At 40.7% G+C, this 22,582-nt stretch overlaps 1 protein-coding gene across 3 annotated transcripts in view; it reads right to left on the reverse strand.

Annotated features, from left to right (window-relative positions):
* The window catches only part of LOC124135875, a 48,858-nt gene that overhangs the window by 20,643 nt on the left and 5,633 nt on the right, over nt 1-22,582 (reverse strand). For all 3 annotated transcript variants that reach the window (XM_046501539.2, XM_046501540.2, XM_048382523.1), the window contains exons 2-4: nt 16,470-16,524; nt 7,660-7,812; nt 604-686 (exon numbers count right to left, since the gene is read on the reverse strand). In XM_046501539.2, the coding sequence (XP_046357495.2) occupies nt 604-686; nt 7,660-7,812; nt 16,470-16,488 (255 nt within the window). In that variant the 5' untranslated portion in view covers nt 16,489-16,524. The remainder of the gene's footprint in view (nt 1-603; nt 687-7,659; nt 7,813-16,469; nt 16,525-22,582) is intronic.

Consider the following 22,582-nt stretch of genomic DNA (forward strand, 5'->3'; position numbering starts at 1 on the left):
GAACAGTATTTTAGTTATATCATGGCGTGTCAGGCTAATGTGGGAGGAAAGCCTGAGTTGATGCAGAAAATACCCAGACACATAATCACGGAGAACGGGAATCAAACCCATTATCATAGGTTTCTGGAATGCTCTTTTCAGGAAAAAAGCCTCAAATAATCATTGTTTAGAGCCAATTCGCAGAGTGAGGTATGATGTAACTTGAACTTGTATTTGCAACCAAAGGTAACAGTAAAAACACTACTGAAAACAAGAGGTGTGACACCATGGTGGGGGAATTTTCTTTCTTTCTTTCTTATTGCCACACTCAACAATATTACAGATGGGATGGCGGTCTGTAAATAATCGAGCAATAGGGATACGATAACATGCATCAACCAAGTCAGCAAGCCTGACCACCCGATCCCGTTGGTCACCTCTTGCGGCAAGCATAGGTTGCTAAAGACCTATTCCAACCTGGATCTTCACGGGTAAAACAAAACTGGAGTTTGTTAAATGGGTTCTGCCTTAAGCATGTATGGTCTTCACACAAATCCATCACATCCAGATCCAGAGGTGAAGAAAAGCAAATCTTTGAAAAGAATTGTTCTAAAATGTCCTCACCACATAATGCTGCCCAGTCTTCTGATCCACCAAGAAACACATGAACCCCAGCTGGAGCTGAGGCTTGCCGTACACCTCTTCATCTGGAACACACATCACACCCATGTTCACTATCATCATAATACAGCGTCACACGTCACTAGTCTGTTAGTTCAAGACCAGTGAAAATCTAAGGCGACAATATCCTAAAATCTAGTTGCTTGACATAGTTAATCCGAAATGAGCTGTGTACTAGTTGAATATGAGGTGAGGTGAAATTGGGTTTAACGTCACATCCAAGATTATTGCACTTATATAGCGATGTGCATGTACGTATGTGCGTGTTTGTACTAGTCTGGCCTAATGCCGATTTATAGTGCTATCACTGAGATACCATGCCGACCAGTCCTTGTTTTAGCCTCAAATGCCAAGCACCAGACAGGGTAACAACAAGTACCATCTTTTAACGTCTTTTGGTGTGACGCGTTTGGGGATCGAACCCCGACCTTCCGCTCTCTGGGCGCACGCTCTACCACAAGACCACGGAGGCGGTCTTGTTGGATATGAACAATGGCCTACACCCTCTTAATAATGCATGCTACTAACAGAACCACTGTTTTCACAAAAATGTATTGTTTGTTTTGTGCTGAATAAAAATATTGCCAGTTTCAAAGAAGATTTAGGAAGTCCATCATTCAAGCACCATGAAGCGAGCAAGTCAACCATACACATCACATCAACAGTTTTACACCTATGAGGTGGGTGTTAGTTTGTTTGTTGTTTAACGCTGCACTCAGCAATATTCCAACTATTTGACGGTCGTATGTTAATAATCGAGTCTGGACCAATGTCATGATTGACATCATAAGCATCAATCTATGCCATTGGGATACGATGACATGCATCAACCAAGTCAGCGAGCCTGACCACCCGATCCAATTAGTCATCTCTTACAAGCATAGTCGCCTCTTATGGCAAGCATGAGTTGCTGAAGACCTATTCTCTACCTGGATCTTCAAGGTCTATGAAGTGAGTGAGTGAATGTTGTTTTACGTCCTGTCAGCTTCATCACAATGATCTGTATTAACTGAGTGCATCAAACAAACCAGTGGTTGACAGCATGAGCAAACATTCACAAAGTTTAAGGAAGGCTTTCCCAAGTGAATCGTGGTTAACAGTAACTTACAGTTGAATAGTTAATGAACAAAAAATGAATTTAACTGATGTCAGTGTAATATTAAGGACGGCCTAGTTATCACAAGCGACATGAAAGGGGGGTAACGGTGTATCATACTTCAACACAAAACATGTCCTTAACTTGGGTTTGACACTGGGTCCACACCACACAATGTTATAAGACCTGCATGGGGCCACATCATTCCTTGTTTATTAAGTAGTTAAATGTACAATTTCCTCTTGCATCTTGAAGAAAACTAATAATACATATATACCGTATATCACTGTGTATAAGGCAAGTTTTTCGTACCTAAAATAAGGGGGTTAAGAAGGGGGGGTCGAAGATCTCACATTTTTTTCCAGTTGTTTCACTTTCAGCTTCCACTGGTGATGTCAACCGGCATCCGATAGCCAGCCCAGCATTTGACAATAATGCTTCGCATTTAATCCTAAATAACTTTTCCAATAACTATTTCCATACATAAACATGATTTGTATCTCTTTTCCTTGAATAAAGTTTAAAAATTTCTGCAAATAAAGTTGAAATGACCCTCGCCTCCATGCAGATTGTCAAACCAGCTGACACGGTAAAACAATCAACATCCATGAGTAGAGAGCCGGAAGTACCGGTAAGGATTCGCATATTGCACATGTGACCTAACATGTGATAACCGGTGAGGCTGAAATCAATTCCCGCTGTTTTTACAGTTGTATTAACAACTGTTGGAGACGGAATAAACACGCTGAATGTGAAGCAAACATAAGCCTAGTTAGTTACAACATAGTTAATTGGCGATTAAATTACTCACCATTGTCTCTTATGTTATTACTTCATAAATGAATTTTATTTTACGGGCACCAATTTGGTGTCGTACCGTGTAAACACAAAATGGCGACGTGTGCTGGAGTTACACACGCGACCAATCATCATAGAAAAAACAACACAAGATAAACATATTTTTATTGCATATATAAGGTTTGTGTGAGCACTTGTGATGTGCTTCATTCCAGGTCGCTTTATACACGGAGTATATGATTTTGGGTCAATTTTGAAGGCGTGTACAGGGGGGTCGTCTTATACGTGGGGTCGCTTTATACACAGCAATATACGTTACTGCTCGAAAGAAGTTAAAGAACACCTGATTCTTCCATATTACTGACACGTTAACTATAGTAATATGAACGAATCAATTGTTCTTTAACTTCTTTTGAGTAGTATATCATTTGTTCAGAAAGCTAAGAAAAAATGATAAGCCTAAATTTGATACACAGTGAATGTGAGCCTTCTTCAGCCATCTGCAAATGTTTAGTTCAAACTTAAATACAAACAAAAATTATTACGCGTGTTAAATTTTTGCATGTATCAAAATCAATACTTTTAATCTAATAACATGCCTTCATGAAGTTGATGTCAGTATTTCAAATTAAATATTGTCAAATCAATATTCACTACACAGGTTTTCTCATCATCCGTCTTGTTTCTTTATCTAATGACCAATAAAAGACTTCATCTATTAGCAATTCACGGGAAGACTGCATCCAAAATCAATAATTCATAAACAGTTGTCAAACAAATGTAATTCGAGTGGCAAGCCAAAGGTAATTTGCTAGCTATGAAGAGTGCACTGTGTTCACGCAGATGACGGACTTTGTGCAAGTGTCTGCAACAAGCGGCGCTTGATTGATAGTGGCATATTAAACTGCCATTGATTTGTCAAACATCACCGAGAATCAGATTGCTTTTAACTATTCATGGCAGCAGACATACTATTATCCTCAAACATGTCAATAAGGTTTATGGGATTTGAGCCGCTCTAAAGAATCTCCATCCATTCAAGCAAAGGCTAAGGATTCTCTTTTGGAGCACAAATTTCCATTTCTCTTATTACTTATAGGGAACGTGTTTGCTTACGGAGTAAATCTGAAGGAATGATATCAATTTTAAACACTTAAATTCGCCTGAGCAAACTCACAGCATAACAATAATGATCTGCTATATAATTTCCGTTTAAAGAAACAGACTTAACAAAATCTACATTAGCGAGTTTTCCGGATTTAAAGACCTGTATGTGGTTCCTGTCAAACAACTCTTATATCAGAATTTGTGCCCTAATATCATTGTTTAATGCCGCAGAAGGTATATGACGGTGGACTGTAAATAATTGAGTCTGGACAAGACAACCAGTGGTTGATATTGTGAACGACCTATGCTGTTGGAATACAATGACACGCTATCAATGAAGTCATCAAATCTGACTAACCGATCCATTCATCAAATAGATATTTAAATGTTGGCCATAAGCAAATTATAGCCAACTTCAAAGTACCTATTTAATGAAAGCGAAACAAACAAGGAAAAGTCATTTTCCAATAGGAAACTATTTTTTTTTAGTTTCTGTAAGCGAGAAAGTGAGTGAATGCTATTTCCCACCACTGACAACATGTCAGCCAAACAATGGAAGCCTGCCACTAACTGTCCCCTCCAGGCAAACCCACGGGAGACAACTGGAGCAATAGAACTGATCCACATCATCAGAATGGTCACCATGGTAACACCCAATCCTCAGCAGTCCACACTGCAGTGGGCAATAGGGCACCAGAATCCCACTGCAGACCACAAAAGGCTCTAGTCCCGTGTGGATTCCGTATTAGAATAGGTCCCCAGACACCTACGCTGGTCGTAAGATGCGACCAAATGGTTCTGGTGATCAGGGTCAGTGGCTTGGTTGATAGCATGTCATCGTACCCCATCAGCACGAGCATTGTTCATAATATCAATCACTGGATTGTGTGATCCAAACAGGAATATCGCTGAGTGCGGCGTTAAACAAGAAATCAACAAACCATCCAGCAGCAACTAATTGTCCAACTAGTGCTACTGATCCCTCATCCACCCAAGAGCTTAACTGACGGCAGTCTAGTGCCAGCTCGTGGATCTGTATCAATACAATGGCAGATCGTGAAGCGGTGCCGCTCCCCAGAGAGTGCCTGAACTCCAATTCAATCCACATCTGAAAACTTGCTTTAACCCAATCAATAGGTTCTACACTATCTGTGATCTTCATTAGCAAATTAGCCATCAACGGCCCTGAGGATGAGAAGCAGACGTGCAAGTAATTCCACCGTCTACATGGAGGGAGATCCGGGCAAACCTATTACAGGCTGACTGTCCTGTAGCACCATTAAATCACGGAGTTTTATGGATGATTCTTTATGAGCTATCCTGACTGAGGGGTTTTCTTTGCAATGTTGTAACAACTGCTTGGCAATGAGTTAATGAGAAAAAGGTGTTTAACGCTGTAACCAGTGCTACAATCAATACCTCCTTCAAAGTTCATGTTAAATACCTTAAACATTGAAAGCTTAGCACCTGTTTCAGTCAATACATTTAATGATTTATTTGCAAGTGAGAGCCTCAAAGATCCTCCTTCAAAAACAAATTCTGCCAAATCTGATCAAAGATATATTCTGAAAAATTGCTTAAAAAACAAGATACCTACCAACTATTTTTCAGCATGTACCAGGGGCTAATGGATGGTCTGTTCTTATTTTGGCCTACCCCTGAATGTACCAGGGTGCTTTGCATGGAAAGCAGCACAACAGCCAAACACATGCATCTCTTAGGGTGGTGAGTAAGTGAGGGAACTGGGTTTAACACTGCTTCCACCAATATTTCACTTACATCATGGCAAGTCAGATTAATGTGGGAGGAAAAAAGGTCTAAGATGTGTATCACTTGCTAAAGTATGGATATGGTGCTGACAAACCTAGAAATATAATCAGGGCAAATTGTAAGGTTTGAACCCACTATCATTGGATTCTTGCATGCTTAACGAACCCAACTCTGTACAGTGAAATGTGGAGCCTAAATAAAGGCTGGGGTACACACCCATGTGATGTGTCATCCATCCATCCATCCATCCATCCGTGCCTGTTAAACTATGTCAATATGCTACAGGTTACCCAGGTATGTTCTACAGGCAGTATGGTGGCTTCTGTTTGTATGTGTGCTACATAGAGAATCTCAGTATGTGCCTCTTGACATCAAATATATCAACACTCGTCGATAAAAGTTTAAAACTTCGAGGCTTTTCCCAAGGAAGTTTAAAATTTTATCAACGATAGTTGATATCAAGTCTTTGAAAAGCATTTAGAAGTGATACACATAAGGAAGAGAATTTATGGATGTCAACTTCTTTATGATGAAGAACATAACGTTATGGAGTACTGGTATATGCTTACTCCTTCATCAGGTGAATGAATGCTATGAGGCAGAGAGCATATATATGTACATGTAAGAACAACAAAAGTAATACAAGGAGTAAGCATATACTCCAAAACATTGTGTTCCTCATAATAAAGAAGTTGACATCCATAAATTCTCTTCCTTGAGTGTTAATATATTTCATATCAACACATGAGTGTGAGATTCTATTTATAATCCTTCAAACCTTTTCACTTTGTAAACATTAATAACCACTGCCTTGATTGTAAGAAGTACAGCTAATCAGTTTCAGTGGCAGAAAGATTAATGATGTCATTTGATTGTGATGTCATGGTAACCGAAACTGTCACAATGGTCTGCAAAGGCTTGTGATGAAATTTCATTGTAGCAATATTTACTATGAGATATCGCTTGATCTCATCCAACCCATGTGAAGGCCAGGTTTGGATGATAAATGTGCTTCTCAATGCCAGGCCAGTGCTTCATGGGAACACGTCTCCTGCACAGCCATGTGTGAGGGCCCTGGTGCAGGGGAAGCTGCCATGGCTTTGGCGTGAGCCAATCAGGTCAATCAATACAATCAGATATACACCAAACTCTCACGGAAATCCTGTCTAACTTGATCACATCAACTATTGACCGACTATGGCCATCTCAACAGCCTCCATCATAGCCGAATAGGCTGCTTGTCAAGAACATACACCATTGGCCAATAACAAAAACTTTAATGAAGGTTGGTGCATCAATGAGATGTGTGCAAACATTGACTCATGTCCACAGTAGGAATACAATTTCCTTGGTCAGAGGAGGAGAAAAGCAAAATTGTGAAAGGAATTCTAAAATTGTAGCCTGTCACTGTCAGTGTCTTGCAGCCAAGACAAAAGAATCACGGAACTAAATCAGAACATACTGAATACCTCCATAAATTACGTATGACATGCATGCAGATGTTGTCTCATCAAAACAATCTCAGTGTGGGGGTGAATGACCAGCATACATTATTCTGTCATATCAATCAGAATGATGACCCAATATGGAGTGGCCTTAAGCTGTAATCATCATCTGTGCCCGGTTCAACAAAGCGATTGTAGTGCTAAGGTGATCGTAACACCCATACTTTAACACTGATTTACGACAGTCGTAGCGTGGAACGGGGCCCTGACATACATTGGAATCAGTCTCTCTGATACGTTTGAGAACTGAGCCATTAGGGTACAAAGACATTTTTTATCACATGGTCGGGGCAATGAGTTGGTCTTTCCAAGAAACATCCTTCAGGATTAAACTAAGCAGCCACTGGCTACCATCAGGGCAACATTTCCTGCTTTGACTCAAACTAGGATTTGGAGTTTTTACATTCAAATATGTAATTCTTTTATTGCTAATTTTCCAACAGCCTTCTGTCAGACAGTTTTGTTGTTTAACACTGCACTCAGCAATATCCAAGCTATATGATGGCGGCCTCAAAATAATTATGACTTGGCCAGACAACCACTGGTTGATATTGTGAGCAACGTTCCACACCATCGGGTTACATTGACAACCAAGTCACCCGAGTCCAACCACCCAATCTATTAAGACATACGATAAGCCAAGGTCGTTGGGGACAAATTCTAAAATCAAATCTCCTCTGGATCTTTGACAGACAGGAATCGATGTTCTCTATGTGAACTTACCAGAGTTAGCCTGTTGTTTGTTGATGACTATTCCTTTGTGTTCGCCGCCGGCAACATGGGCAACTTGTGGCGAGGACGGATCGTTGATACGTGTCTTCCTCTCCATCCTGATATGAGTGGCCTTGCCCTTTTTTGTAGGGGTCATCACGATCTCTGGAATAACAATTGCAAACATAAATCTAAATTGAAGTCCAAACCTCGGTACCAACAGAACACGACAGAAAGACCTTCAGATTAACAGCTGAAAGACACAGCGTGGTCTTGCCAGCCATGCATCAACAAGGTTCAAAATTGACATATACTACTCAAAAGAAGTTAAGGACCACCTGATTCTTTCATATCAATATAGTTAATCTGTCGTTGCATGACACATTAACTATAGTAATATCAAAGAATAGGCTCATCCTTAACTTCATTTGTATAGTAAAAGTGTTGGTCTGCAACTTGTACAAATGAGGCAGGACTAGTGGCATTTCCGTGTGGACTACCACTTCTACCAAAGGGAAGATGGCGCCTCAGCAGCAGATCATATTTGTAGACATAGGAAAAGCATTAGTTTCGAACCCTGATCAACATTGTCAAAGGAGAGGTCAACATATATGAAACAGGATGATCCAGGTCACCCAGACCAGCCTATAAACCACAGGCTTATGTTTCATCATGATTATACAACTGACATGTCGGGGAGTACACATACACGACGCAACAAGGGATGTCACTGTAAATCTAGGACGGCTGTGTTAAAACTCGGCCACACTTCAAAATTCCAATTCATCAAACTTCAAAAATATATATTCCTGAAACCAGTTTCAGTGTAATTTAAACTACGACACTCGACCTGTCTTTGGTAAATATACATCAATATCTATTCAAGTTATTGCTGAAAACTGTGAATGAGTGAGTGAACGCAGTTTATGCCATATTTCAGCTATATCACATCATGTCATAAACAATCAACCAGGCATACCATTGACTGAAAGCATCAGTGCTGATCCATCATCAGGGTACAATGACACCCAATCAGCTAAGTCACCGAGTTCCCATTGGCTTTTACAACAAGCATGAGGTGATAGGGACCTATTCTCACTGATTTCTACAGGTGTCTGGCAATGCCAAAATGTTCCTGTCAAGATGAAGGATGTTGCACAATAGCATCAACTCTACACAGCCCTCTAAGTGGCAACCATTTTGGTGGCCAAAGCAACTTAATCTTTGATTGGAGACCTAAATTTATCTACTGCTCACCACTTGGCTACTGGCGACAATATTTGCTTAAGAAAAATATTTACGTTCTAAAAACTGATGTTTGTCTCCTAAAATATTCATATTAGGAGCTGCTTTGCTCCCTAACAAAAAAAAACTTAAAGGGCCGCTACCTATCTACCAGTCAAGCTAATCATGAGTCAGCAGTTCAAATTCAAACAATCAAGCTCGTATGTTCAACTTGTTTTGTCACATCTTACAAACACAATATCTGTCCATTGTTAGTAAATATCCCAAATTTAGAAAGATAATCTTTCTAATCAGAGATGCCTTCGCATCTCTGATAAGCCAATCAGATGCATGGCACAGATATTAAAATGCCTGGCTTTTGACTGGACGCTGAGCCTGGAATAGCTTCTTCAGACTGGCTTACATCGTGAAGCTAATGGGGGTATTTAGGTAGGGTTTGTTGGAGCACTATGTCAGTGGTGAGTTTGAGTCTAAGAGATCACTGGTATTGATCAGACTGTGGAAATAAAGATATCGGAGACGAGGTGGAAGCATATGGCCACGTCTAGATGATGTTTGCTCATCGTGAGATAACAAGGTAATGTTACTGGGAGCTGAAGCCCAATCTATATATAGATCTGCAGTTCCACACAGAACACTACATGGACAAGATGAACGTACTGAATCACAGAGTTAAAGCAGCCATTGCGTCCCAGTCAAGGATCGCATACAGCATTTCACAAATGTTGTTGGACAAACGGTGTCTGAAATAACTGCCTGCCCGCCTGCCCGTGGCTGGTAACATTTCTGTCGGGCTGCAGAAAATTTCTCTCCACCTGCCCGACTGTCTGGCAGATAATTTAAGACTACTTATGTATTCAGTTTTATTATAACTCCTCACAGATTCTAAAGTGATTGGTTTGCATTATTTCAACTGAATCAAGATGTGATTTGTCTCTTTTATTTTTTTGCGATTTTTCAATATTTATTATGCATGAATGCGGGCAGGTAACTTTGAAGATGGGCATGCAACATTTATGGGTCACCTGCACCTGCTGGGTTTCATAAATAATATATCCTAAGAGACTTGTGCAAGTCTAACAAACTGCATGCTGGAGAGTTATCAATTTATCAATATTCATCCATTAGGTCAACATCGACATTCATACAGGATGTTAAATTATCCCAAATATTTTTAGTGCTTGTTGATGTGCAGTCATGTGTGTCCATAGTCCTCTACCCAAAGTAACCTCCTTATAAGACAATGTATAGTCCTACCATTCTATCAACATGTTAAGGGATGTTAGGATGAGGTGTGAAAGCGTTCCACTTCTCAAGACAGCGTTCTAATTGTGAATTCAAACTTGTGCAATGAAATAAACCAATCATATTTTAACCCTAAACAAGGCTGCCGTTATTACAACGACAGGACCTAATCCTTCCCTACAACACTATTTTAAGGCCAGGAAAAAAAAAATCCATTTCACCCAATATGTACAATCTGAATTTAAATTTGTGCAAGCAAGTGAATCAATACAAGTTGAACTCTTGGTTCAAGTATTCCCTCACTATAACACAAATAACCAATCCCTGATTACACAAAAACTTCTGAGTCAGACTGTTTCATTTTTCAAGACATGTGTGCAAATTGTTCCACCAAATATGCCCCAGCATACAAACAAGGCTGTGAGTACCGTGGGAGGCGTGCGCTATAATGAGGATACACGGCATACGGCTGTCACAGGACGTGACATTTGTAGCCAAGAGACATTTTACTAGCTGTTACGATGGATACACGGGTCAGTGACTTCATGTCTGGATCGAGGACACATCAAACAGCTTCTCCTTTAACACACCTAAGCAATCCATCTCTGCATATTCAATTCACTTGACTCGACATTTAAATACGCCACTGGCAAGTGCTGTTTACTGTGAAAAACATTACCAATTACCACTGGGATTCTGTTATATTCATTACGTAACTTAACCATGCTAACATAATTCAATTGATATGAAATTGCATAATCACAAAAACATGTTTTATTGTTAACTGTCCTTTCGGCACATTCAAAGTGACCATCAGAACCTTAAGTATTTTGCAGATAAATATTGTGTAGGATATTCTTAATAGGATCAAACAGTACATTGTAGTATTGATGTATTGCAATATGACCTTCGGACAAGTATTGATATTTGACAGCAATGACACAGCTATTTATGTCTCCTATGTTTTGATGAGGTTAATGCTTTTTGTACATAAAGTTATACGCGGGGGAATAATGTTGTTAGAGGCAACTAAATGGATTGGGTGCAGTGTTCGAAATAACCGCCTGCCCGTAGGCCCGTCGATGGTAGATCACGTGTAGCCACGAAGTTTCAAATGTGTAGGGTCCTTTAGCCTGCAGTAAATTTGCATCGACATACTTAACACAATATAAACTGCAGTACATTCAATGAGTGAGTGAGTGAGTGAGTGAATGAGTATGGTTTTACACCGCTTTTAGCAATATTCCAGCATTACCACGGCAGGGGACACCAGAAATGGGCTTCACACATTGTACCCATGTGGGGAATCGAACCCAGGCCTTCGCTTTAACCACAAGGCCACCCCACCCCCTCTAAATGAGGGCCTGAAGAGTTTAGCCAGGGCCTGAAGAGTTTAGCCAGGGCCTGAAGAGCTGGTCAGGGCCTGAAGAGTTTATTCAGGGCCTGAAGAGTTTGGTCAGGGCCTGAAGAGTTTGGTCAGGGCCTGAAGAGTTTATTCAGGGATTGAAGAGTTTAGCCAGGGCCTGAAGAGTTTGGTCAGGGCCTGAAGAGTTTGGTCAGGGCCTGAAGAGTTTATTCAGGGATTGAAGAGTTTAGCCAGGGCCTGAAGAGTTTGGTCAGGGCCTGAAGAGTTTGATCAGGGATTGAAGAGTTTAGTCAGGGCCTGAAGAGTTTGGTCAGGGATTGAAGAGTTTAGCCAGGGCCTGAAGAGTTTGGTCAGGGCCTGAAGAGTTTGGTCAGGGATTGAAGAGTTTAGTCAGGGCCTGAAGAGTTTAGTCAGGGCCTGAAGAGTTTGGTCAGGGCCTGAAGAGTTTGGTCAGGGATTGAAGAGTTTGGTCAGGGATTGAAGAGTTTGGTCAGGGATTGAAGAGTTTAGCCAGGGCCTGCACCTTGTAAAGTATGTTGCCCCTGATAGCTGCCTGACAAACACTGATCGGGTGGTCAGGCTCGATGACATGATTGAAAGCATGTGTTGTCCCCGTATGTCACCTGCGTAGATCGATGCTCGTGATGTCAATCACTGGCTTGTCAGGTCCAGTCACCTGCGTAGATCGATGCTCGTGATGTCAATCACTGGCTTGTCAGGTCCAGTCGGGTGCGGAATATATACGTGATCATTTCATAAGCTGTAGGGAACCGGTGTTGTATATATAATACCAGTATGGATTCCATGCATGCCAAGAGTGGGTGTCAGGTACCCTGGACTTAACATCAGTATTTGTCACTGTTGTCGGTCACAGGTTCAATCATGTATGGTTCACTTGTTCTTCTTCGTCAGAAACAACCAATTCATCTTCCAAGAAACATTCAAATTCCATGGTTCATGAAACTCGAAAACTACCGGTATTGTCACTCTCAGAGCTAGACATATCAGGAAATAATGATCCATTTGAAGTGACATCACTGCGAAAGGAACAAAGTAAGTATGAACCATGCTTCCTAATGTTTTAAACAGATCAGCGAAAACTTCAAAAAGGAAAAGTCTCACAACAAAATAACGTGAACAATAAACGCAATTGAGGAAAGTGCATGTTACACACGTTGGTTTCTCACTGAATAGTGAATTCAGATCACATTGTGGAAAGAAAGAGGAGTATATCTTTTTAATCCATTAATCAACATCCTGAACACCATATTTGCATTAACAATGTTACGATCTATCCAATTCTGCCAAGTTGTATACCTATATACCCATGTGACTTGCACTTTAAGCAGGATGTGTTCCAGTGTTGGTCATGGAGGCACTACAGTGTCACACTAACTGTCTCAATGCTGTGGCTGACCACCAATAAATCACGTATGTGTGTCAAGTCTCCAGGCTCCCTGCTCACTCCACTTTTATGACACATCGTAACAGATTCACCAATGTCCTAGATGCAGTTTCTGTTTCACTTCAGGCCTGCTCCAAAAGTCAGGTCGGACAGAGTTCATTTGAGATGAGTAATATAGGTTGTAAACGCGACAGACTAATGGCCACACTATAAATGGACTTCGTAAACTGTGCTAATATGGTTACATCAACTCAGAACATTTTTAGCACTTTTTGCAAAAGTCATCCATTATCATGACTAGTGAAAAGGCTACAGCTACAGTTCTGATCTAACAAAAATGTAAAAATTAATTCTAAAATAAAGTTGAGGAAATTAATATTGAAAGTAGCATGATGTATTTGAATATTTCTTGATATTTTTTTTTCATGACAAGGCATATTAATATTTATCCCATAGTTTCAGAATTTCATGATCATATGATAATTAATTTCACGGTTAAAACGTTGGCCCATACTCTTTGCCATGTCATCAACAAACACAGTTATTGTATTCTATTTATCATGTTTGTTATTATTTCACCTGACAGACAATAATTTTTAGAGATTGCTTTCAAAATAACTTTGTCAAGAAATGTTACCTAAATAGACACCAACTGCACTTTTCATTGATGTCAGTAAAGAATGTTTTGTCAGTTCTGAGAAGTTCATCTTCCACAGTCTGCAATGAACATACCGTATTCGACGTAATAAGCGCCCAGGGCACTCTCAAAATTAGAAATAGGGGGCTCTTATTAGAATAATATTTGTCAAAAAAAACAGATTTGAAAGATAAATTCCGTGGTTTATGAATGTTTATATATGAGAGATATATTTTTCCAGAATTTAATTGCCCATAATTAGGGGTGCATATAACACACGTGTGCGTATACGCGAATAAATAAGTATTGTGTACATTGATCAATCAGAAAGGGTGCTAATTGGGATTGTTCATGAGCCAATATATTAGCAAATATCGCCGTGGGCGCTTATTAGAGCGGGGCGCTTATTACGTCAAATACGGTATATGTATCCTCTGAATCAGGAGAAGTCAGGTGAAATGAGGTTTAATGTCACGTTAAACATTATTTCACTTGAAGATCATTATAGAGATATGCATGCACACGTGCGGGCATGCATGTCCATCTGCATGTGCTAGTCAGATACATGATGGTGCTAGCCCATGTAGATACCATGCCACAGTTTAACATGGATACCCCTACAGCATATTGTCCTTGGTTATCCCTCTAATGCAGACGGCCCGTAAAGATCCAGGGGAGAATAGGTCTTCAGCAACCCATGCTTGCTGTTAAAGGCGACTATCCTAGTCGTAAGAGACGACTAACGGGATCGGATGGTCAGGCTTGCTGACTTGGTTGATGCATGTAATCGATCCCAATTGTGTTGATTGATGCTCATGTCAATCATTGGATTGTCTGGTCCAGACTTGATAACTAACAGACCGCCGTCATATAGCTGGAATATTGTTGAGTGTGGCGTTTAACAACAAACAAACAAACAAACTCTAATGCAGTCAGCCAGACAGGATAACAACAAGTATATCTTTTAACGTCCTTCGGTACTACGTGGCTTGGGATCGATCCAGAGACGGAGCCAGTCTGAATAAAAGTCTCCGAACTGCACAGTCCACACTCACTGATGTGCAGACTGCTGTGACGTAGCTGGGACTTTGTTGACTGGCTAAACAACATCAGCTCACTTCTAACCTGATGTATTGACACTCCTCATCTGGCACACTTGTGTTTGTGGAAGCAGCAAGAGTTGAACGATTTACATAGTGTCGAGGCTGTGTGTAATTATGCCTTGCTTGGTGCATGTTTGTTTGTTTGTTTGTTGTTTAATGCTGCACTCAGTTATTCCAGCTATATGACGGCGGTCTGTAAATAATCGGGTCTGGATCAGACAATCAAGTGATTGACATCATGAGCATTGATCCACGCAATTGGGTGAGTATGGTTTTAAGCCGCTTTTAGCAATTTTCCAGCAACACCACGGCGGGGACAGCAGAAATGGGCTTCACACATTGTACCCATGTCAGGAATCAAACCTGGGTCTCAGGCATGACGAGTGAACGCTTTAACCATAAGGCTATTAGCTAACTGACACGATGATTCCTGAGAAGCCACATTTGAATTTTGAGTCAATGACAGGTCAGATATTACAAATTTTCCACCTTGGAGGCAGTTTGATAATTTAGGTTCCTTTTTAAGCAAGGAGGTCCACTGGTGTTAAAGGGAAACACTAGCTACCAAGGTTTACCTGGGCACACATACCACGCCTCACTATCACTATATTACAGTTATATCACAGCATGTCACTTGATGTGGAAGACACCCAAAGTGAGGCCAATACCAGCTATGAGGCATCTACCATTCTAGCAGAACCCCAAAACATTGGTGCTTGTAGACCTGCACAAGTCTCTAAGGCAAAGGGGCGGTCGGGTAGCCTAGTGGTTAAAGCGTTCGCTCGTCAGGCCAAAGACCCGGGTTCGAATCCCGACATGGGTACAATGTGTAAAGCCCATTTCTGGTGTCCCCCGCCGTGATATTGCTGGAATATTGCTAAAAGCGGCGTAAAACCAAACTCACTCACTCACTCTAAGGCAAAGATTATTAGTCTAAATAATAATCTCTAGATGATAGAAATATTAAGTACAAGTTGTCACTACAAAAATCTGGAATCCTTGTCTGCTTATCTAGACTTGCCTATTATAAGTAATGTATGGATAGAATTACTATACATCCAGGGTTTATCATTCAGTACAGACTTTGAGCAAGGCTAGTTGTTGACAAACCAAATAACAGGGATTCAGACTAATGATCATATTATCCTGTAATGCTTAAGGGAAGCAACTCCATACAGCAAATCCTGACACCATAGAGCTGTGGGATTAGTGAAGTAGATCAAGATATGCTTACATTAGTGCAGACATTTCTAGCAATATTCCAGCAATATTCCAGCAATATCACGGTGGGGGACACCAGAAATGAGCTTCATTCATTGTATCCACACGGGGAATGGAACCCCCGTCTTTGGTGTGACGAGGGAATGCTTTAACCAAAAGGCTACCCAACCGCCCCGACAGTGAGGGACTTGCCAAAAAAATAGTCTTACAGGGCTGTCCATAGACCAACACTTAGTCCATGAAACCATTTCTCTAAAATAACTGTAATTTATATTTTTCAATAGAACTTTAGAATCCTCCTCTGTTGTTTTCATATGTGGAAACAAGGAAACAAGACTTGGTTCAGTTTGAGCTAGACTTGCCTAGCATTTTGTAACAAATGATTAAAAAAAGAAACATTCCATAGTCATGGCACAGGATTGGCTATTTGTTGAGAAAGAAGACATATTGAGTTAGAAATTCCAAGTCACAGAACAGATACTGCAAATATTCCTTTACCATATAAATAAGGGTATCAATGATTCCATACCAAAAGGTTCCACTCTAACACTGTTCCACAACACATTGAAAATTCTCATAGAATAAATAAAGTAATCCTACCTTCTTCTTCGGACGCCATTGTGACAACCTGCTGCTTCTGGTTCTGTGGGTAAATCTGTAACAAAATGTCAGAATATTGTCAGCCACAAATTGCAACAACAAGTTTGGATTGAAACGAGGAAATACACACATACATCATCCTGTTCTACATTATGTCTAATTCCTGCAGATTTACATTGCTCTGTAGAACCCTGCTTTCTGTTTTATTTTATATTGCCACAGCGGTCACTGTGAAAACCCTAGACTTGCACAAGTCTCTCAGGCAATAATTATTACTTTAAATCATAATTTCTAGATTACATAAATGACAAGAACAAGTTGTCCCTGTAAGAGACTGGTGTCCTTACTGTCTGCTTATCTAGACTTGCCTATCATAAAGATAGAATTACTTTACACCCATGGACTTATCATTGAGTACAGCCTTGGAGCAAGGCTATGGGGCCCCATTTAGATGCCTGAGATCCCCAAATCACCCCATCTTACCTACCAAACAAGACATCACTTAACAATTGTTACATAGGCGGGACCAATATGTTTTCTTGTCTTAAACGTTTCCATTACAATTTGTTGATAAGAAGCAAGACGTTTAACTGAAATAAATATAGATATAAGATTTTGGTTGACTTGCCTGTAAAACAGAATACTTATGTGTGGCATATGACTGGATTACACAAATATGGTACCCCTTGAAATAAACTTCTGGATTGTTACAACTATCAAATTATTACAACATTCCGTATTTTCCTGGAACTATGTACCACCAAAGTACAATTAACAGAGAAATATTTCCTTATATGAAACAGCAGATATGGTTATGATGATTTACGTTTCCCATTGTTAACACTGTCCCCATTCACAGGAAGCATCACAGTGCCAGTGAAGGAAGTACCAATACAAAGGTCGCACTATCAGACCACAGTCAAAATACACAGATCCTTTCTTCTGGAGTTTCAGTTCCAGCACAACCATTACAGAGAGGGACGCTGTTGTAGGTCATTACGACAGAGAGAGACTGTGTTGTAGGTCATTATGTCAGAGAGGGACTGTGTTGTAGGTCATTACGTCAGAGAGGGACGGTGTTGTAGGTCATTAAGTCAGAGAGGGAGGGTGTTGTAGGTCATTACGACAGAGAGAGACTGTGTTGTAGGTCATTACGACAGATAGGGACTGTGTTGTAGGTCATTACGTCAGAGAGGGACGGTGTTGTAGGTCATTACGACAGATAGGGACTGTGTTGTAAGTCATTACATCTAAGAGGGACGGTGTTGTAGGTCACTACGACAAAGAAGGACTGTACGTGTTGTAGGTCATTACATCTAAGAGGGACTGTGTTGTAGGTCATTACATCTAAGAGGGACGGTGTTGTAAGTCATTACATCTAAGAGGGACGGTGTTGTAGGTCACTACGACAAAGAAGGACTGTACTTGTTGTAGGTCATTACATCTAAGAGGGACTGTGTTGTAGGTCACTACGACAGAGAGGGACTGTGTTGTAGGTCATTACATCTGAGAGTGACTGTGTTGTAGGTCATTACGTCAGAGAGGGACTGTGTTGTAGGTCACTGCGACAGAAAGGACTGTACATGTTGCAGGTCATTACATCTAAGAGTGACTGTGTTGTAGGTCATTACATCTAAGAGGGACTGTGTTGTAGGTCATTACATCTAAGAGGGACTGTGTTGTAGGTTACTACGACAGAGAGGGACTGTGTTGTAGGTCATTACATCTGAGAGTGACTGTGTTGTAGGTCATTACGTCAGAGAGGGACTGTGTTGTAGGTCACTACGACAGAGAGGGACTGTGTTGTAGGTCATTACATCTGAGAGTGACTGTGTTGTAGGTCATTACGTCAGAGAGGGACTGTGTTGTAGGTCACTGCGACAGAGAAGGACTGTACGTGTTGTAGGTCATTACATCAAAGAGGGACTGTGTTGTAGGTCATTACATCTAAGAGGGACTGTGTTGTAGGTCACTACGACAGAGAGGGACTGTGTTGTAGGTCATTACATCTAAGAGGGACTGTGTTGTAAGTCATTACATCTAAGAGGGACGGTGTTGTAGGTCACTACGACAGAGAAGGACTGTACGTGTTGTAGGTCATTACATCTAAGAGTGACTGTGTTGTAGGTCATGTCAGAGGTACCATGTTATAGGTCATTAGTTGGCACATCCTAAGCCACCATTTCCTCATGTTCTGCCATGCTTACAGGTGGTGCTATGCAACTTCTGCCATTACGGGAGGCAACTCTATTGGTTCATGTTCTATTTAGAGCACATCACGATCTCCCAAACAGACAATTTAGTATTGTGTGTACCTAAATATCGATGACATCATAGATATCAGTGAATCATTACAGCAGGTTTACCATGGTTACATTAAGAACACTCGTTTTTTCTACTTCATAATTATTTGAAAACTATCATGAAACATAAACCACAAATAATTCACAATCATACGGCATTTCAAACTTAGCATGCAATTCGTCCACATGTTGTGCATAAATAATGTTATAAAATGTTTACAAGATTTCAAGATTTAACATACAAACTATTTTGTGAATATTAACATCATATTAAGATACATGGTCACCCTAAGATCTTGTAATCTGTGAAATTTGTTGTGTGAGAACTGTTTGTTTAATCCAGTGATTGATGTCACGAGCATCAATCCATTCATTTGGGATACGATGACATGCATCAACCAAGTCAGCAAGCCTGACCACCCGATCCTGTTAGTCGCCTCTTACGAAAAGCATAGTCGCCTTTTACTGCAAGCATGGGTTGCTGAAGACCTATTCTACCCTGCACGGGTCGTGTGAACTTTGCAAGACTTCATCATGGGAGACACATTAAGGCTGGGTATTAAATGACCATAATAACCCACACATCTGAAGGATGACGAGATATTCCACATACTCCACATCGTGTGCTAGGGCTGGGACGGGTAACTCGGGTACTCGGGTACTCGGGTACTCGGGTCGGGTAGGTCCAGAGCAGGACCCGGGTACCCACAAAACTACCCTGACCTGTGGTTAGTCAAGTAATATATTGTTTAATGGCAAAAACACACTATAGCTCAGTGGTTACACCACAAGTTGCTAATGTTCGCATTTCTTTCTGTCGACGCACACATTCCTTTTGACTTGTACATGTCTGAGTAAAGATAAAGCTTCAGTCAATTTCAGAGTACATATGATCTGATCGTTTGATACATGCATCTAAACAGTTTTTGTCAGGGCTGTGGTAAAATTATTCCCAGTCAGACATTTTGTTCCCAACTCTTGAGACCTACAGTGGGTACCCAGGTAGGGTCTGGTCATAGGGGGTAGGGTACCCGGGTAGTAAATTTGGATTGTCCCAGCCCTATCGTGTGCATATTTACTTCCAGCTCAAACAATTCCGTATGAGCCTGTGGTTTTTATACCATTTATCAATATTACCATAATAGTTCTGATAAACAAAGTGACAATGGAAGCACAAAGTTTATGGCATCAAGTGAACTTGGTAAATAAATCATGATATTTAGAGCCAGTGGCCTCATTAACTATGAGGTTCCCCATGGGCGGCTGCCAATTTCCACTGCTGAGCAGTTTAACATAAATGCTCTGAATTACACGAGTCTCCCTGGTTTTAGAATACCAAGCCACAAAAAGCCATCAAAGATCTCTACATTCTAATATCTGGGACATGATATCACTTAACTATGCTTAAGTACTTCAGATGTTGTGAATTATTGCAGATTATTTCATCCCCAAAGAGTCTAAATTATTGACGTGAATAAAACACTTTGTAACAAATTGATTTTGTTGGTACCTTCAGCAACCATGGTTATATACCAAATGTTATGTACAGATCATCGGATCATAGGTTTTTGGACATCAAACATTTTCAGACGACCATGTTCATCGCAATTACTTGCGCTACAACTATGAGTGTGGTGTCACACAGACTATGTAAATACTCAGATGATGGCTTGTTTTTAAGATAAAGTTGACTTCTATAAGTGAGTGAGGCAGGGACTCAAAGTATATACCGGATAATTCTTTTGTGTGCTTGTTTGTTGTTTAACACTGCACACAGCATTATTCCAGCTATATGACAGCAGCCTGTAAATAATTTGGGGCGGTCAGGTAGCCTAGTGGTTAAAGTGTTCGCTCGTCACGCCGAAGACCCGGGTTTGATTCCAAACATGGGTACAATGTGTGAAGCCAATTTCTGGTGTCCCCCGCCGTGATATTGCTGGAATATTGCTAAAAGCGGCATAAAACCATACTCACTCACTCACTCACTCACTGTAAATAATTGTGTCTGATCAATATTTTATCAGGGTACGAGGACATGCTATCAACCAAATCACCAAGTCTCACTCACATTCAAGTGATGAGCCAATCCTTTAACAACTCGACTACTGTTCTCCTCCCACACACATGTAGAGCAAGCATGAGGATATGATCCATGTAAGCAGCTTCAGGACTAGGACATTGTTGTAAATTCCACAAAAAAAGGCTGAAAGGAAATTAAGCTTGTGGTTCTCTTCACATGGATTACAAGACATTAACATGCATCTGTGGTGTTTCTAGGGTACACCCAGCTCTGTCGTGTATCTGATGACTTTGTCAAAAAGAAATCTCTGTTAGGGTGAGCACAGGAACAATGGGGTCGATAATGTAATTTGGACCAAAGTAAATTATCGGACGTCACACAACAGTATTTGCTTTAACAGAGTTGGTTGGTTTGTTGTTTTATGCTGCACTCAGCAATATTCTAGCTATAAGACGGTTTGTAAATAATCGAGTCTGGACCAGACAATCCAGTGATTAGTATCATGAGTATCGATCCATGCAATTGGGATCGATGACATGCTTCAACCAAGTCAGCGAGTCTGACCACCCGATCCCTTTAGTCGCCTCTTATGACAAGCATAGTCACCTTTTACGGCAAGCATGGGTTGCTGAAGAACTATTCTACCCCCGGATCTCAACAGGTTCTTTTACAGAGATACTATCAGTCTCTCACATGACCACACCTATTCTTCATACTTCTATTGAGGGCCTCAAACACATCAACTTCCCTTTTCTACTGAGTAGGCTTACTGTACATTTAACAAAGCATATGCTATGAGTGAGTGAGTTTGGTTCAACACCGATTTGAACAGCATTCCAGTTATATATTATGTCGTGCCAGTTTGATGTGGGAGGAAAGCCCAAAGTGATGCAGGTCCTAGATGTTTACCACTTTGGAAAATCCACGACTATGGTAGTGATGAACCAAAAAAACAATTGGGACAAACCAGGACTCAAACCCACGGTCATAAGCTTCTGGGGTGCCCAAGGGACACAACTCCCCACAGTGAAGTGCAGCACCTCCGACAACCGGGCCACCTAGGACCCCACTATGCCAAGGACACATACATGCTAGGATTCCTCAGGAATGGATGAATCCAGTATGCTACGAAAATTTGCCACGCTAACATTGGGGACTCCCCCTAAGCATAATGAATAGATTGTAGACGTAAATAGTCATTCATTCATGTATCCTTCACACAGATCCAGGATACTGTGACACACCATGCCTGCACAAAGGGAGGACAGGTCTGCACTTCGTCAGCTCCTGTGTACTGACCTGTGTCATCACCAGACTAGTCACTGCATATGAATGAATGTTAGTCTACCTCATGTTTACCAAGGTCAATAATAGAACAGCAGTTTATCTACGACTCTGAAACAAAATGGCAGGCAATTCAGGAAAAATCCTTACAGTAAACTACGGTTATAACGAACACGCTTATAACGAACTGACGGATATAACGAACTCATTTTTTTGGTCCCGACTATTTGCTGTAGTTATGCTGTATATATGCTTATAACGAACTACGGTTATAATGAACTAATATTGGTAGTCCCTTTGAGTTCGTTATAAACATACTTTACTGTATTTTGTTCCAAACTAGTGTTTTTTAAAAGCTCTTATCCCTCAACTCAGAGGTATTTTAACACTTCATTCCATACAATGTAAAACTAATCATTAAAGCCTCTTCCTCTATGCTATACCGGTCTTGATATCGGTGAACTACAAGTCATCTCTATCGGGTCATAACATAATCATTAGTTAGA

Source organism: Haliotis rufescens, unplaced genomic scaffold (assembly GCF_023055435.1).
Source record: "Haliotis rufescens isolate VD_foot unplaced genomic scaffold, xgHalRufe1.0.p SCAF_4, whole genome shotgun sequence".
NCBI classification, from domain to species: domain Eukaryota; kingdom Metazoa; phylum Mollusca; class Gastropoda; order Lepetellida; family Haliotidae; genus Haliotis; species Haliotis rufescens.